Source organism: Mandrillus leucophaeus, unplaced genomic scaffold (genome assembly GCF_000951045.1).
Source record: "Mandrillus leucophaeus isolate KB7577 unplaced genomic scaffold, Mleu.le_1.0 Scaffold705, whole genome shotgun sequence".
Classification (NCBI taxonomy): Eukaryota; Metazoa; Chordata; class Mammalia; order Primates; family Cercopithecidae; genus Mandrillus; species Mandrillus leucophaeus.
This window is the reverse complement of record NW_012107642.1, coordinates 776,020-794,822: the sequence shown is the minus strand read 5'-3', so window position 1 is coordinate 794,822 and position 18,803 is coordinate 776,020. Positions and strand designations below refer to the sequence as shown.

The 18,803-nt window shown below is 38.3% G+C and overlaps 1 protein-coding gene across 1 annotated transcript in view; it reads left to right on the top strand.

Annotated features, from left to right (window-relative positions):
- UNC5D (unc-5 homolog D (C. elegans)) overlaps positions 1-18,803 on the top strand; it is a 606,477-nt gene that overhangs the window by 492,602 nt on the left and 95,072 nt on the right. The window contains exon 8 of the mRNA XM_011964768.1: positions 17,314-17,346. Coding sequence (XP_011820158.1) covers positions 17,314-17,346 — 33 coding nt within the window. The remainder of the gene's footprint in view (positions 1-17,313; positions 17,347-18,803) is intronic.

Here is an 18,803-nt window from a genome sequence, read left to right as displayed (position 1 = left end):
ACACACACACACACACACACCATAGCTTACTAGTTTGTGATCTTCTCAGAGAGATGCATCACATTTTCTTTGGGAAAATGACAGTATGGAGGAAATATCTAAGTTGGTTTTATTTTTCTGCCTTAGTGTGACTGAATACCCTTGAAGGCAGGCACCTGCTACCTGTTGTATTTTCAGACTAATTCTGTATGGTTCATACATCGGTTAAAATGATTAGTACATTGAGCACTTCCTGATAGCCTCTATTTGCTAGTACAAGCACTGATTACCCTGCATGCATCAGATACAATGCAGGGGGCTGTAATGGAAGACCACCTACCCACCAGTTGTAGTTTGGGTATGCTCTCCAATAAATGCATACCAACTATTTGCTGCCTTCAAAAAGCCTTCCCCCTTCCTAAATGTAAGGAATCTGAACACAAGCTCAATAGAAGGATATTTAAAGAAATGTGCTTCTCACCTCTCTTGAATACCACCAGGTTTTTCTAATACACACATTTGAGGTGTGACTGTTTTTATTTCCACTACAGGAGAACAAGGAGAACACTTAGAAAACCACTCATGTGTCACTAAAACTACACATGGCCAATGTCCATAGGAAGAGTTCATTTAGTAAGCCAATAAACTGCTTAAAGCAACTACCTGAACTATGACCATGAGTGACTTCAAGGAAAGAACTAAGTTTTTTGAATTTTACAAGCACATATACACCTGATCAATTTTATGTATCAACCAGACTGAGCCATGGGATGGCCATGATTATAAATTAGTACAGTTGGGCGGTGAATTTCATGTCTTCCAAAGAACCATGACAATATAACTATTTGGCTACTGGTTGAAATTTTTATATTCATAATAATAACCTTCACTAACAACCACAGGTTGTACTTGCACTTGGGGAAAATCAGTGGATATCAGGCTTCAATCTTAATTGACTAAAACTTAATCTGAGAATTACTGATTGGAGACAGATAATGGTTAGCTCTTAATAGAAGAAAGAATTGTTATCCAACACACAAATATTATTTTTTTTTTGCATTTGCATTGTAATAACTTTTCATTTATCAATTGAATAAGAGTTCTGTTTAAGGCTGAAAGGACTTATCAGCACTGAGAGTGTACTGGCAAGCCTCGATCCTAACTCTGAAATCTGAGATGCAATATTAGACAGGGTTCTCCAGAGAAACAGAACCAATAGGATATGCACACACATAGAGAAAGAGTGCAATGCAGAGATATTTAAATATATTTATTATGAAAATTGGTTCATGTGATTCTGAAGCCTGGCAAGTCCAAAATCTGCAAAGCCCATGTCCCAGTTCAGGCCCAAAAGTTGGTAGGCTGCTGTGGAACCAGGAACATCTGATGGCCCAGTTAGAAGGCTGTCAGGCTGGAAGAGCCAGTGTTTTAGTTGGAAGGCTGTCAGGAAGGAGCATTCTCTCTTACTCACGGGAGGGTCAGTCTTTTGTTCTATTTAGGTCTTCAACTGATTGGATGAGGCCCACCCACATTATGGAGGGCCATCTGCTTTTTTTCAGTCTGTGCATCTAAATGTTAATCTCATCCAAAAACACCCTCACAGAACCATCTAGAATAATATATGACTTGATATCTGGGCAACCCATGGCCCAGTCAAGTTGGCACATAAAATTAAATGCATCATGGATGTGTACGTACTTTTATGGAATTAAAACAGCTCAATCCTTTCCTATAGTGGAAATAACATAGCTAGGAAGATAGGCTTGGGATGTGTAAAAAGATCTCTATTAATTACCCCCATGAGTTGAAAATGCTACATAAGCCTTTTCTTTCTATGTACTCTATTAATTTCTTCCATTTCCTTTTTCACTTCAGCATGTTTTTTCTAGCCTTCATTGTATGCATATTTGTGTATTTGTCAAATATGATCAGAGGCTTTTGATGGCTATAGTGATGAAGATTTTTGAAGGAGAAAGGGTGAAGTCTATGAGATTATTGATGTAATTGAGATATATTTTCATATCAGTGGGAAACGGGTATGTTCATAAGAGCACAACACCAGGATGTATTCTGTCCTTTTAAATAGAAAGTGGCTACCTATATAACAAAAATGAATAACACCAGACATGGTAGCTCACACCTGTAATCCCAACATTTTGGGAGGCCAGGGCAGGAGGACCACTTGAGTCCAAGAATTCAAGATCAGCCTGGGCAACATAGCGAGACCCTGTCTCTACAAAAAATAAAAATTAAAAAAATATAAGCCAGACATGGTGGCTTATGTCTGTAGTCCCAGCTGCTCTGGAAGCTGAGGTGTGAGGATGAAGCTGCAGTGAGCCATGATCGTGCTATTGCAGCCCAGCTGAGGCAACACAGTGAGATCCTGTCTCAAAGAATAAATAAATAAAAATAACACTTCCCTATCTCTTCAGGAAGCAATGAACAGTAATCCAATTAAATGATGCCAACATCACTCTGAGGTTCTCACTGGTACTCTGTTGGAGTGCTCTTTGTGAAAATAGCTGTACTCTGAGGATAGAGCTCCAATGAAGGCTGGCTTTGATTAAAATAGCGTTTGGCAACAGCTTTATGGAGCAGTAGCTTTATTGAAGAATCTAGGTCATATTACAATTTGGGAATTTTCTTCATCCTGATTTTCTTCCTTGACACTCAACATGACCCTAGAGCAATTCCTCAATTTCCACCTTCTCCTGGAGGATTCATAATGGCATTTCTTGGCTCTTAGATGACCTACATGTCTTTGATTTTATTTAGCCTTCAACAAAACATCTAGTTTTTCTTTGTTGTCTCTGAGGGTTGCATTTCTCCTAGAGATGAAGCTGCCAGCTCTGAATGATCACTTTAATATTTGGGTATTATTGCTACTTAGTCAGTTGTGACTAGAACACAGAACCTTAATGTTACACTGTCCCAGATGGCCATACCTAGATGCTCTCAACAATAAAATAAATACGGTTGGCACAGTGGTTTATGCCTGTTATCCTAGCATTTGGGGGACCTAGGAGGGAGGATCACTTGAGGCTAGGAGTTCAAGACTATCCTGGGTAACATAGCAAGACCCCGGTCTCTACAAAAGAAAAAGGAAAAACGAGCCAAGTGTGGTGGTACATACCTGTAGTCCTAGCTATTCGGGAGGCTGAGGCAGAAGGATCACTTGAGCCCAGGAGATCGAGGCTGCAGTGAGCTATGATTGCTCTACTGCACTCCATCCTGGGTGACAAAGGGAGGCCCTGTCGCTTAAAAATCAAAAACTAAGTAAATGCCCCAAGACTGGTAAGAGGCAGATTAGGAATTTTTTGGCAATAACAGTGAATCCACAAAGCTAAACTACAAGCATAAACATGCAGTGCCTTTATACTAGAGTATTGCTTTTCTAGAGGAAAAAGGTAATGATGTGGTATGCCTGTCAAGAAACAAGAACTTGTAGTTCCATGTTTTCTGAGCTTGAACACCAGAATCAGGTGGTTTCCTGACCATTGGTCTTTCTCCTTACTGTACCTAGCTGCTTCTGTGCTCTCAGATCACAGCCAGAGAGAAATAAGCTGTGCATGCCTCATTGACAGGAAGAGAAAGGTGAAAATAGCAGGGTGTTTAGTTTGATCCTGAGGAATAGGAGAAGCCAGCTCCCTCTCTCTTTACCCCAGGAGATATAAAACTAAGGGTATTGGCTTGAGAAGATTAAATGGGTATGCTTCAGAAGGGATTAGCACCTAGCTGTGTAGTGAGACTAAAGCTAGAGAAATGCCACACGGACCTGAAAGACAGAGGAAGTCTCCAAGGCTTAGCTACCTGATAGCTAAGCCGTTCCTCTTGTCAAGGTATAACATAGGTCAGTTCAACACTGACAGTTCAAAAACTGAAATATCAGTAAAATAGTGGTTTGTTTTCACTTCTCATGGCTGCAGTGATAAGAAAAGTTTGAGTTGATGGTTAGGAAACCCCATCAAGGATAAAGACATCTACACAATAGCAGGTTCAAATAAACATCCCGGAGCTACATCTAATAATCTAACCACATTGTCTGTTGAATGATCTACTTAAATGACCTAGAGGAAGCACCTGAAAAGGTGAACCTGTAATCACAGGAAAGACATGTTTGCTTTGTTAAGCATTTTCTCTTGGGCAATTCTAAACCTCATTGTTATCCATTACAGTAATTACCTGAGTTCCTTCCCTGTATTTCCTAGGGCACTGAATCAGAGAAATTTCATCCTGGAGATAGCTCTTCGCATCTGAAACAACTTATTTCTATACTAGCGGTTTTATGGAATACCTCTTTTGTTTATGGGATTATAACCGATAAGTGTCCCTTTACCAAAACAAAACCTATCAATTCCTTTCTTTGGTCAGAGTCAGAAATCATACTTGACTCAATCTAGACTTTTTGTTAGACAAGTTCGTATTTCAGAACCAGCTAAACCAGCCACACAGCACAATTGCTTAATTATAGCATGAACTCTCTAAATTCAAGAAATGAAAATGGCATTAGCAAGATAACATACCAGCACAGTATATTTTTATTTGGCCACAAAGCATCCTACTGCTTGCTAATTCTCCCAAGTACTTTTAATTTATAGGACATAGTAGGTGCTCCTTTTCACATAAAGACTTTTTCCTAGAGATACTCAATAGCTTGGCTTTCTGCATAACAATTGATTAATTCAGAATTTGCCTTCATATATACTGCATAGCAAATGTGGACATAATATTGCAGAACCACAGGAGTCATTAGAATGTAGATTTGGGCACATATGGTGTCATTAGCAGCTTAGCAACAATCTCTCCCCCATGCCCCAATAAACACTTTTCCATTATGGGGGCCAGTATGAAGACCAGTGAGGAACAAGCTTTAACAAGACAGAGTGGACTGGCTCAGACTGAAGTTTCCATTGTGCTTAATTAAAAAGAAAATAAAGCAGAGATAGTGCAATATTCATGTGTCTTTGTGAAGGCTTTAAAAACAATTTTTTTACAAAGCTAAAACTGTCATTTCTGTGCCTCTTGATGGGCACTTGCACTCAAGTGCCATATCCTGAGTGGATTGGACACAAACAAGATCAAGAATAAAATGCACGCAACAAATTACCATAACACTTCTCCCTTTGTTACCCACCCACTATTGACTTTTCTATTTTTATGCCTTGTTAATGAAAAGAAAAAGACATTTATTGGGTTTTTTTGAACATGATCTCCCTTCTCAATGAAGACTGGCATTCATCCATTGGTTTATGATGGATGCGTATTTCATAAGCTATTAAAAATCTGTGACCTTTCTTACCAACCAGGTTTGAAACACTTAAGATGCCTTTTGTCATCCAGGAAACTTTTTCTGTTGCCACCATCTTCTATTTCCTCAGGGATCTGTGCCACAGGTACAGAGCCAGGACAGAAGAGCCTAGGTAAGAACTGCTTTCTCAGCTAATAGAAATGAAGGAAGTTATTCTGCTTGTCTCTCTTTAACTCTCCTTCTACCTACATTTTCCCATTGCTACCCACTTTTTCCCACAACATATTTCAATATGTATTTTTCCACTATGCTTGCATTCTTTTGGCAAAATTAGACAGGAAGTCCTATGTAGCACTTCAGAAACATAGTCTCTGGAAGTTGGTTTCTCTAAGCACATCTTGTTAACTTTGTTCATTTTATGAGACAAATCAAAGTAAAACACCTCCACTGTAAATAAGGGTGCTAAAACTGAATTTGGGCAGCTGGAGAGCAGGATGCATGTACCTCCGGATCATATTACTTAGAGAGCGAGGGAAAAAAAACGAAAGCAAAACAAAGTAAAACCTAACACAAACCCAAGAAAACTAAACAAACACACAAGAATGAGTCCCTGGAGACAAACCATTAGAAAGCTTAGAAACATTTCTTAAATTATAATCTTAGAACCAGATCGTGGGTGAGAGTGCAAATCCATAACAAAGACAATTTTATAGATGATATTCCCGAGAAACACTGAACTGGGGACTGTTGGAAGGTACAGAGGTTGAGCTTCAGTGAGACTGGCCCATGTTGGGCCTGGATTTATCTGGCATTAAGAACACAGGCTAAATAGCCTTCAAAGCTCCTTTGTGACTGAGTTGAAACCAGCTGTTCTCCACTCAAAATGGACAGACAGGAACCTACAATTGGAAGAAAGGAATGAATTGAGCCTGTTGGGTGTGAATATTCATCACTTAAATGAAGGATAGGTTGAAGCCTCAGGGCTCTGCAGTGAGATAGTTTGAGTTTGAATTCCGATTACAGTACTATGGGCAGGAGCACCTTGAACAAGTGTCTTAATTTCTCTAAGTTTAAATTTGCTTATCTATAAAACAAAAATTATAACAGTATCTATTACAAAGGGTTCTTTGTGAGAAGATAAACTAATCTGAGTAAAGCATTTTCCCTCCATAGTAAGCACTCTATTATACAAAATAGCAATAATGATAGTGTGTGTGTGTATACGTGTGTGTGTGTGTGTGTGTGTGTGTGTGTGTGTGGTGTTTTGTTTTGTTTGAGACAAGATCTCACTCTGTTGCCCAAACTGGAGTTCAGTGGCACAATCATAGCTTACTGCAGCCTCAAACTCTTGGGTTCAAGTGATCCTCCCACCTCAGGGTCCCAAAGTGCTAGGATTACAGGTGTAAACCCCCATGCCCAGCACATATGTGTTTTCTAATAAAGGAATTCTTGCAGTAGAAAAAAAAAAAAAAAAAAGTTTTCCATGTTCTGCAAGAGTATCAACAGTGCAATACTTTCTATATTTCATTAAAACTTTTCCTAATATATCTGGTTAAGATAGTGTCTAATAAAATAAAATGTACTTGTCATTAAAACCTGTAGAAGACATTATTTATACATTCATTACATTCTTTATACAAACTAGTTTTGAGCAGTAATTTGAGAAATACTGTCAGTTGTCAAAAAGAGTTTGGAGGAACCCTAACAGTTCACAAAGACTCTTAAACTTTCTGTCAGACAAAAGAATCAATATCCTTTCCTAGAACTTCTGATAAGTAGCTGAATGAACTACCCTCCATTTTCTATCCTTCCTCTGCTCAGCTGGTAGGATTTGGTCCTGAGAAGGTGACAGACCAGGGGATCTATAAGGTCCCAACAAGTTCTAAAATTTTATGATTCTAACCAACAGTTAAAAACAACTCAAAGTCATACACGGTTGTTCACACCTATATAGTCCCATCTATTCTGGAGGCTGAGGCAGGAGGATCAAGTTCAAGACTATAGAGCACCATGACTGTCTTTGTAAATAGCCACTGCACTTCAACCTGGGCAACATAGCAAGACTCTGCCTCTTAAAAATAAAATAAAATAAAATAAACCCTCACGAGAAAGTCTCAGGAGAGGGAATGAAGAACACTTGAACCACAGGTGAGAAAATCAGTCCTCACCGTAGTGAGTAGGATATACAAGCATCTTTCATTCATAAGAAGTACATATATTCTGACAAGCTGGGCAGAAAATATTTTTTTATTTTATTCATTTATTTATGTATTTATTTATTTGAGATGGAGTCTTATTCTGTCGCCCAGGCTGGAGTGCAGTGGCACAATCTCGGTTCACTGCAACCTCTGCCTCCTGGGTTCAAGCGATTATCCTGTCTCAGCCTCCCAAGTAACTGGGATTACAGGCGTGTGCCACCATGCCCAGCTAATGTTTGTATTTTTAGTAGAGATGGGGTTTCGCCATGTTGGCCAAGCTTGTCTCAAACTCCTGACCTCATGTGATCCACCTACCTTGGCCTCCCAAAGTGCTGGGATTACAGGTGGTAGAAAATATTTTTTATAAAGCAAATCCTAATTTGTCAACACAAATTCAAAAATTCTTTCTCAGTAGAGTGGGGAGAAACCAAACCCAACAATGTATGCATTACTAGACTGTACTAGACTGTATAGCAATTTATAGATACCAGGATTACCGTTCTGTTGTGAACCAGTTCTAGAACAATGATGCATGCCTGGTACTTCTCTTATTCCACATTCCCAGATTCCAAAATTACCAATATTGCCATATTTATTTTCAATATTTAAAATATTTTTTGCTGTCAGTAATGATGGATATCCAAGGTCCCTTTTAGTCAGGATGTTTCCAAAGTTTAGGCTTTCTGTCATATAAACAAAACTATCCTTATTTTATTAGTTCTGTAAATTACAAATTTTACATTTGCAGTGTAATTAATCAGGATTCAACAGCACAAAACCCTGGGTAAGAAATATTAGTCTGGACTAGAGAAAGATTTAATGTCTGAGATCATAGAGTGGTTTAGCTATAAAAGAAGTGGCAAGAACCCAATCAGGGAAGTGATTTAAAACTGAGCGATCTACTGTTGTGAAAAACTCAGTGGCCTCTGGGGTGTGCTGAACAAAGCAAATTAATAGAGATAAAGGAAACCTCTTTGTTTTCATTCCACCTATTCTCTTTAAATTACAAATTAAATACACATCTCTTCAAAATCATTACGAAAGGTGATAAATAAAATAAAGATGATACTAACATCATCAATAGATATTATCATTAATTCCATTAACCCTGCCCTTCCTCATTCGCTAGAGTGTCAGTACTGTGAATAAGAAAAGACCTGGCCTTCTTATGTGTGTTTAGTACAGGACAGCGTTAGTGTTCGGTGGAATGGAAAATCACCATGATCATTTAGAAAGATATCATAGGGTAGTAAAAAGAGCTCTAAACAAAGAGTCAGGAGTCCTAGGTCCCAGTTCAGATCTTCCGTTAACTAGTGCGTTACCTTGACAAATCTCACAATCTTGCACCTGTAACTGTAAAATGAGGAAATTGAGCAAGAAGATCGCTAAGTTTCATTTTAGCTTAAAAATGAGATACAGACACCTATACATATATATATACACACATACACACACAACATAAGCACATTAAAATAGATATACATATATACATGTAAAATATGAACATACATTGCAGCTGTATATTTACCAACTTCCAGATATATATGCACACACATATTAAACATATATACACATATATATAATACATTATATAGTATGAAAATAACACCACTGACATGTCAGCGACTTCAGATTATGTGTTTTTTAATGAGTTTTGAGAAGTTTATTCTCATTCACACCTAAAATCAGCCATTTGAGTGATGGTTACATAAACTGACTTGGGCATCTTTTAGATATGAAACAAAAACAAATTGCCCTAACCCAACAAAACAAGTTGCTGGCCTCACTTAGGGACTGACTTATCAAATTCAACCTCTTTAGCATTGTACTCCAAACTCTTCATCAAGAAGCCACAACATCCTATGAATTCATGTAGAACATAGGAAATTGATGAACCTTGACTTTGTAAATTTGTGATTGAAATTATGTACACTGTATAAGACTTAGCAGCACTGATTCATTTGACAGGTATTTATTGAGTACCTACTATATTCTATTTATTGTTCTAGGTACTGGAAATAGGTAAACAAGACCGATGTAGACCCTATGTACAGGTAATTTGGTCTGTAATGTTAGATAAATGTTTGGACTAGCATGAGAACTAATGAAGCTGAAAAACAATTTGTAAGTCAAGGGTCCTCAATTTACAATTTCCCTTTAAGCATTTTCTAATGAGTCAGGACTGATAGCCTCATGTCAGTTAAGTATTTTCTTAGTCATCATAACAAACACCTCCCAAATCTCAACCCCCACCATCTTCCCTCCCCAAACCTCCCTACCTCCCTCCTGAGCAATTTAAGGAACAACCCTTGACACAGCAGGAAGCCACTGTGACCCTATGGCAAGGCTGGCACTTACAAATAGGATTCCTTTTTTACAACTTTATTGAGGTATACTTGACAGTTAAAAATTGTATATATTTAAATTGCACAGCTTGATGATTTGATATATGTGCACTTCTGCAATAGTTGCCACATCAAGCTAATTAGCATATCCATCACCTCACATAGCTCCTATCTTTTTTTTTTTCAGTGCATGTGTGATGAGAACATTTAAGTCTTGCCCTTTTAGCAGATTTCAAGTATACAGTACAATATTCTTAACAGTAGTCACATTATTTCACATTCGATTTCTAGGACTTCTTTATCTTGCCTAATTAAACTTTACACCCCTTGACCATTATCTCTCCACGTCCTCCATCCCAGCCTTAGCCCTCGGCAACCACCATTCTACTCTGTCTCTATGAATTTGGTATTTTTAAATTTCTCATATAAGTGAGATCAAACAGATTTATCTTTCTGCATCTGGCTTGCTTTACTTAGTATATTCTCCAAGTTCATCTATGTTATTGAAAGTGGCAGGATGTCCTTCTCTTTTAAGGGCGAATAATACTTCATTGTTTGTATATACTACATTTTCTTTATGCATTCATTTGTCAACAGGAATTTAGGTTGTTTTCATATCTTTGCTATTGTAAATCACGTGGCAATAGACATGGGAAAGTGGATATCTCTTCAATATATTAATTTCATTTTGATAAGATATTTTTAAATGATTTTTCAATATTTGAATATCACTCTTGCCTCAAAGTCAGTGATTATCATGACATTAACCAATACATGATTATCTTAAGCTTGAATTATAGAATCTGGACTTTTTGTTCCATTTTGAATATATATAGTATATATTTCTATTGTGACTGGAAGGTAAGGAATCAAAGCAAAAGAATTCATAGGTTAGAAAAAGGACTTTATTATGCATCTTCCCTTGGAGCAGAGTTGGAAGCATTGCATTTTATCACAAAGGCTAATTACTGATAAGAAAGTCTTATAGATACGGGCTTAAAAGTGTTTGCAGTGGCCCAAGAGCATATTTTACTCTGCATATTCATCACCAAAACTAACACACATGGAATCAGTAGGAAGGGATAGACATCACAATGAAGTTGGTATCAATCTAGATGTTTCAATGATTGAGCTCAAAAATATGTAAATGCCACCTGTAAGCACGGTCATTAAGGATACTTATTTGTCCAGGCCCCCAGTTTGAAAGAAAAAAGGGGGAAGACTACATCTCCTGAATGCACACTAATTATGTGCTTTGACTGAGGGCAATTCAGGAAGGTCATTGTCATCAGAAGTGACATCCTTGAGCCGTCTGTTTTGGTACCCTTCTGACTTCATCTAATTAACATGATGGGATCTTGAACAATGCATAGTTAGAAGATCTCAATAGAACTGTTTCTCATTTACTAATGTGCATCTCAACTCATAGAAGTTGTTATTTAGGTGGATGTTTTTGCCATTCAGCCATGGAATTCCACTAATTCTCAGATTTCTCTGGGGAAACCAGTGATTTCTCTCACCGACATCACCAATTGGAAAACTCCAGGAAGAATCTCTAAAAATTTCCTATTCTCTGTGCTTGTCCTCCATGAGGATTCTCAGATTGCATTTTAAAAGGGGTAATAGATCTTGTGATGTCTATACAGGCTGGGAAGCTAGGGGGAGTACAGTTGGAGTGAGAAACAAGAACTGAACTAACCCAGTACTGAGTGGGATAAATATGGTCTCTGAAGGGTCACTTCTGACCAAGATCTTTCAAAATGAACTGAAAAGAAAAATGCAATAAGGAAACTAAAAAGAGTCAAATCTAGAGATGGTTTATATTTTAATCTCTTTTACTATTTCTGCATTTTTAATCACTGAAATAGTTTTAGGATGTATACAAGAGCTGGAGGTTGTTTTCCTGCATGTTCTACAACCTACATGAACTTTGAACACTCGGAGGAGAACAGAATCCCCACTTGTCATTGTCTCCCTGACATATTCCAGCATAGTGTTCTTGCCAATGCAAAGCAGACCTCATGTTTGTCTAATTATCCTTCACTGCTAATACAAGGCCTATCTGCCAGGCCCTGGGATTTCCTGCAGCCTTGGATAGCATTCAGAGGGCATAACACCAGCTCTTAATTATTTCTAGTTATGGCGGGGGGAGAGGGAAAGCATGAATACATGCAATACACTGATAATCAATAACCTCAATCTCTTTTTCCACCAGTCAGCAAATAATCAAGCAAATAGCTCTTAATTTCATTCCCTCCATCTTTTTCTTGCTGTGACTCTGTGGTTGCAGTGTCATACACATAAGCATTTAAATATGATTTACATGTTAGAGACCCATAACTGACAGTGATTTTTAAAGTATAAAATATATCAAATGAACATTTGTGATGTTATTACTTTTTGGAAAAGAATACATTGTGTTTTAGTGACTATAAGTTAGACAAACTGTCGAGAGAGGGAAGCAATCCCTGCAAATGGAGTAATCACCAGAGATTTCAGGAAATAATCAGAAATCCATCAGTGCCATGGAGTCAGGAAAGTTTTCTGTGAGAGCCTTGAAGAGAGAAGGGCTTCCCAAGGTGAGGCAACAGCCTGGACTAAAGCTTTGAGTTGACCTTGGAGAGAGTTAATAGATATATCAGACTAGTACATGGATTTGTACTGAGGTGCTCCAGAAACCAATTCATATCTGGCATGGTGGGACCAGTAATGCAAGACCACAAAGGCAGGCAGAGCAGCTGACCATGACTCGGAGGCAATGTGGAGTCATGGCAGATTCTTTCACGCTAATACTAGAGAATTACTGCAACAAATAAGGAAATAAGCCAGAGAATAGAGAAAGAAGGCAGACTATTCCACAGACTTCAGTATCAACTCTTAAATCATTTAAGATTACAAAGAATGTGAACGGTAAATTCAAATACAAAACAGTTAACACATACCTGTTTGGGGGTGGAAAAGGTTTCAAAGCATATGATTTATGACAAACAAAATAATTAAAGTGGTCTTTGGAGGTAAAAATACGGGATATGACTAATCTAGTGAAATGAAAGAATGGTAAACATTGACTGTAATGATGTATTTGAATTGCTGCTGAGAAGGGAGTTGCTGCCCCATTGGGTGTTTAGTCTACATTTAAGCAACACTACTAACTGAATCTTAAAAATGACATAGGCCCCGGAATCAAACATATCTATGCAGTATTCAAAACCATTGGGAGCAGATTCCAAGTAATCACCAGCTACAGCTTTTGAGGAGCAGCCCTCTGTCTGCAGCCCTCACTCTATGGTTGGAGATGAACTCTTCTGTCCACATGTGCCATCTCCCTGCAGGGCCTGCTGTCTGTAGTCCCAGAGAGGTGGGCTGCATGCAGCTGACCACATTTGTTCTCTAGTAGAGGCTGGATGTGTAGGGATGATGTTATAAATAGCTGCTAAGAACAATGGATACCATGGAAATGATTCAGGAGCATGGAATATAAAAAAGGAAGCAAGAAATTAAAGGAGAAAAAGAAATGAATCATAACCAAAAATAAAAGGTAGATTGTTCTCTTTCTCCATCATATAGATATATACCTCCCCCCTCATACACACACAGGCAGACACAAAACAATAGCTGCCTTACAGTACTAAGTGACAAAAGCAGATTGCAGAACAATACATAAAAGACAATCCTGCATTTGTATAGGTAAAAATGATAAATCACTGGCAATTTTATATAGTTTCATATCTATAAAATCATAGGGGATAAAGACCTAGGCTTGTATATATAACTTAACAGTGGTTATCCCTTGGTGCTGGAATTATGCTTTCTTCACTTTGTGATCATCTATCTATATATATATATACACACACACACACATATATATTATTTATATATATATTATTTTGGATGCACAACTAAGTAACAAGTGAGTATAAAAATGAAATAAATGAAAAAAGTGAAATAAAATGTGACAATTTAAAACACTTAAAAATGTTTGCATTTTTAACTTATAAATACACAAAAAGATTATAAGACTGAGTTATAATAATTTATCATCAATTTCCAATTTACTCAGAAGGTACCAATCAGTATATTTTAGACCCTGGGAAAACTGCTATGATTTTCTCCTAAACTACAGCTCAGCTTCCATTGGCTCAAAATTGCAACATCTCTCACCTGCAAGATATAGGAGAGAGCCTTCTGGGACCATCTATTTACCATAGCTACCTCAAGACCTCTTAGGGAGGCAGAGACTAACTAAAATTGACCACGCAGATCCCAGATGTGTTGCCCGAAGGTGATCGTGATCACAAAAACCCAAATCTCAAATAATCAAGATCTCTTGGAGTGGGGCCCAGCTATGAGCATTTGTTTAAAAAGCTCCCTAGGTGATTCTAATATGCAGCCAACACCACTAAGCCAACACTACCACCAAGAACCACGGCTCTAATGGATTAATTTACTAATGGTCATTTGAACTTGGCCTTTGGAGAGAGGTAAAATTAAAGCAGAGAGAATGTAGTTGATCAAGGCCAAGTTGTTCCATGACCCTGAGCCTTGTGAGAAAATAATTATGCAAACAGAATAAAAGATCATAGAGTGGGTACTTCTTGCAAAGTTAGTGAAGTCAGTGGGTAGCCCTCTCTTGTACTCATTGTAGAACAATCTCAAACAGGTATTTCTTTTTGGGAAAATGCTCTATGTTAGCAGATTCCTGTCAAGGTACCATTATTTCACAAAACATAGCAGAATCCAATTTTGATGCTGATGCCAGGGGACTAAAACCCTCTTGGGCACCAGTGATTTCCAGCCATTTCCATAGGAGGATACACGCTGATGCACAAGACATGCTGGACCCTAGCATAACAAGTCCCACTGTAGAGAAGTGGCCATTTGAATAATTTTTACTCTGTATAGTGTCTTTGGTTGCTGGTCTGCAGATTTACAGTGGGTGAAGGCAAGGGAGCCTGCATTCTGGCCCTGCCCTGAATTTTTACATATCAGGAAACTTAAGTTTTGATTTACGTTGGTCTCATAATAGCAGAGGCCAGAAGTAGATACAAGTTTTAACATGCATTCAGGAATCCCCCAAATCCACTAGAATTTCTGATTTGGAGTTGTGACTTCCCTCTTAGCAGCAACACAAATAGGCATTTTTTTTTTTTTTTTTTTTACTGATGATGATCATGATAATCATAACAGGTTGAAATTGTGTCATTAGCTGTCGATTGTTACATTTATTGATGCCAAACGTGCTAGCTCTATGCTGCATGGATTTCCAGTTATGCTGAATCATCAGTGGCAACCTTTAATGGGAATTTTTATTCCCATTTCACTGTGAGAATACTGAGGTCACACAGAATGCAGACAACTGAAGGTTTAAATCCAGTTCTGATCCTGGTCTACTAAAGCCACAATGCCAATAAAAGTGGCTGTAGAGCTAGGTGAGAGGGGGAAGTGCCGCACTCATGCCCTGTGTGCTCTTGTTGCCTGATTTCTCTGTCTCAAGTCCATGGGCCTGGGTTTTTCAGCTACATTCGTTCATTCATTCTTTCAGAGCTATACCTGATAGAACTCTATTACTCCCATTTTTTCGTAGCCTGGCTGTATTAGATTTATTTTTCTGGAGCACAGTTACATATCTCACGTATTTTTAATGGAGTTTCATTTTGCCACCCAGCGTAATCTTACTTCCTGTGGTTTAGAAGGAAGAAAATACTGTTAAGCTCAGTCAGAGTTCTAAACAGATGTTCTACATGTCTCCTTGTGTAGTTGTAGCAATGTATCACTTTCAGACATCTCAGCCTTGGCCTGCCAGCCTCGCTGTGCCCCATGCCAAATGCTTTCAGATACCGTGCAATAAGCAAAAACTGAGGTTAGCTTAAAACCACCAAAGTCATTTTATTCTGATTCTTGAATGCATTAGCATCTGGACTTCAGTAGGGACCACCTGCTCTCAGGAAAACTAGTACCGTCACATCTGTTCAGTAAGGGAAATGCAAGTGTTCTCTGTTTTAAGAAACCTGACTATGTAAAAAAAAATCTGACTATGATCTTATGAACATCAACAAATTATTATCTTTTATAAGGATTTTTCTTTTTAAAGAAAGATTTGCCAGAAATTACTCTTTACCATCTCACTTTGCCTTTCTATTTTAAAAAATAGTGGTCCATTTGCAAGAGTGTGATTTACACACACCTTGTGAAAGTTACTTCCACAACAAATCAGATGGCAAAACACACTAGAGCTGCATTTATAGCACACTGCATTCATGTGATGCAAGAGCATTCCGTAGAAACCATGTTAAATGCAGGAGTGAGTTAGGGTGAGACAGACTCTATGGAGAACTCAGAATAGAGCTGTGTTGATCTGCCTAGGAAGGGTGATGGTGCAGTCAGTCAGATAATATTTAAATTCTCAAATGTGTACTGTACCAGATTTGCTTCAGTTAAAAACATAATCCAAAATGACAGTTTCACCCCACGTAGCTCGCCTTCGGGCAAACAGAGAAGGGGACTGCATAGGGTTCCCCTACCATTGTGTGATTCTGTGAATGATTAACAGCAGCCTGGATCCCTGTAGTCAGACAATGCCTCATCTAAACCCTAAGAAAGGACTAATGAGAAGGAGGAAGCACCATGCAGATCTTCTAGAATCTTGGCATAGCCTCTGAAGGGTAGTCACCTTGGGTTCCTGCATTGTGGAGGAGTTGTGTGAGCCTGAGATGGACCACGGCAGGGGGAATGGGGAGAAGAGGGATAGTGGTGTGACACAAAATAAGCCACAGAGGCCCAGTCTCAGGACAGGAGACAATGGATGGGGGACACTGGGGGGGATTGAGAAAATTCCTCAGCTGAGTTCTGACTCCTGTGGCCATGCTAAATGCCTTTCTCTTAATCCGCCTTATCTGATGGGTGCACTGCTAAATACTGTTATTATAAAATGACAACTTTTCCATCGAGAGAGATGGAACAGATTTTAGCAGATAATGGAGATGCGAAACAAAAAAAAAGAGTAGTTTTGTAAAAACAAAACTAACATGTTCACTGTGCCATACCCATACCTGATAAGAATGGATAAATAGGCAGAGTTGGGGACTTTTTATCCAGGCTGTGATCACTGCATACCAAGGCAGGATCCCTTTAAATATTTATTCGCTGGTTCATTTTTCTGTCATCTAGAGTGAAACCGCATCCCTTACCTGAGCAGGCTTCTGACTGTATATAATAGAGCGACAGGCTGAAAGCTCACTGCTCTTCTCATCCTGATAAGAATCTAGTAAACGCAACACAGAGAAATGCTAGTAAACCCACAACAAAATAAATTTTGATATGATGAAGTGATAATCATTCTACAATTATTTTTTTAGTTTTCAAAAGAGAAAAAATTTTAAAAAATAGAATGGAAAAGAAAACTATGGACAATGCCATTCCTGTTGTCCGTAAAAATGGAGAAAATGTTTTATTTATAGAGGTAGATATAAAGTGATACAGGAAATATATCTGCTCCATGTAAATTTATTAAATGCAACTTTCTTTTTCTCTTTCTTTCTTTTAGATAAAAAACCTCTTCATGAAATAAAACCCCAAAGTAAGTTATTTTTCCTCTTGTGAATATAATTTATTTTCACATTTGCTGCCTTGCTGTTGTATTTGTTTAGGAGCTCAGCAGAATTGAAGTTCCTATGAAAGATCCAGGGCTTTCAAGGCCTCTCCTCATTGAGTTCAGAGTCACATATCAGAGGTTTAAATCCAAAAGAAATATGCACACCCCTCTCCTCCCTCCCAGTAAAAGTAAATCTCTCCTCTTGATTCTTTCTGCCTATAAGTCCATTTCTCTGCAAATGTCATCTAGGATTCTTATTTCTGAAGAGATTTATCACATTAAAATTAATAAATATTAGTACATGCTTTCTTGAGAGCAGTCTTGAGAGAGCAGGCAAAAGCCTGACTACAAGTCTCTCCACCTAGCATCTTACCTCCTGTGGAATCCATGGCAGCTGGGCAGATTAGGACCCAGAACTCCATGGTGAAATAATTACGAGCTGAGGACTGGGGTGTTGGTACTGGCTTAGGCTCCTTGTACCCAGGCTTGCTTATGGGAGAGCCTTTGAATTGTCCTCACTTTATGCTTCCTGTAGAGTTGGAGAGAGGAGATGGCTGGAATGGCTAGCAGTATGGCATTTGACCTTATGCTCTTTAGTATCACCTGGACACCTTTTAAAATTCCCAGTTTCCAGGCTGTATCAAGGCTATCAGAATTTAAGGTGGAGAGTTTTCAGGATCCAGGAATCTCTATTTTTCAAAACTCCTCAGGTGACTCCAAGGTGCAGGTGGGGGTGAGAACCATAGTCTTAGAAAAATGTTTCTCAAAAGGTAGATCAGAATCCACATACATCAGAATCTCAGAGTGTGGCCGGAGCTTGTTAAATTAAATATGCACCACCTCAGAACAGAACAAATAAATTTGAATTCCTGGTTGAGGAGCTCCTGAGAATCTATGTGTTAATATGTTCCCCAAGTCATTCTCATACATCAAAAATATGTAAAGGAAGCTAGGGAAACTTCAAGATACTGGGGCAACATTAATACAGCTGTCATTAATAGGAGATTAGACAACTGCCTGGCTGGTTTGGTTTGTAAAGCTTGTGAAAGATGTCCCTGTCTGGCATCTCTCATTCTAGTAGCAACTGAATGACTTTTGATCTTTTAAATCCCAGGGTATTAAAATTCAAAGAGCTTGGAAGAGTTGATAGCTATTATGAGCTAACTTCTTTGAGAGAATTAAGACCCTGTGAGGATAGACAGAAATAGGTACCTTGGGACAGGGGTCACAAGACATGAGGGAAAAATCCAGTAAAGCCATTCTTTTCCTATTTCCTTATGTGGCTTCAGGAAGACTGGAGATAAAAAGATATCATTACTTGCAAAGTCTGAGAATTTGGGAAAACAGCAAAAATAAACATTTACACTTATTTCCCTGCTGTCTGCTGCCCATTAAAAAAAATTATTACTACTTAAGTATTGGTCCTCTGATATCATGTATGT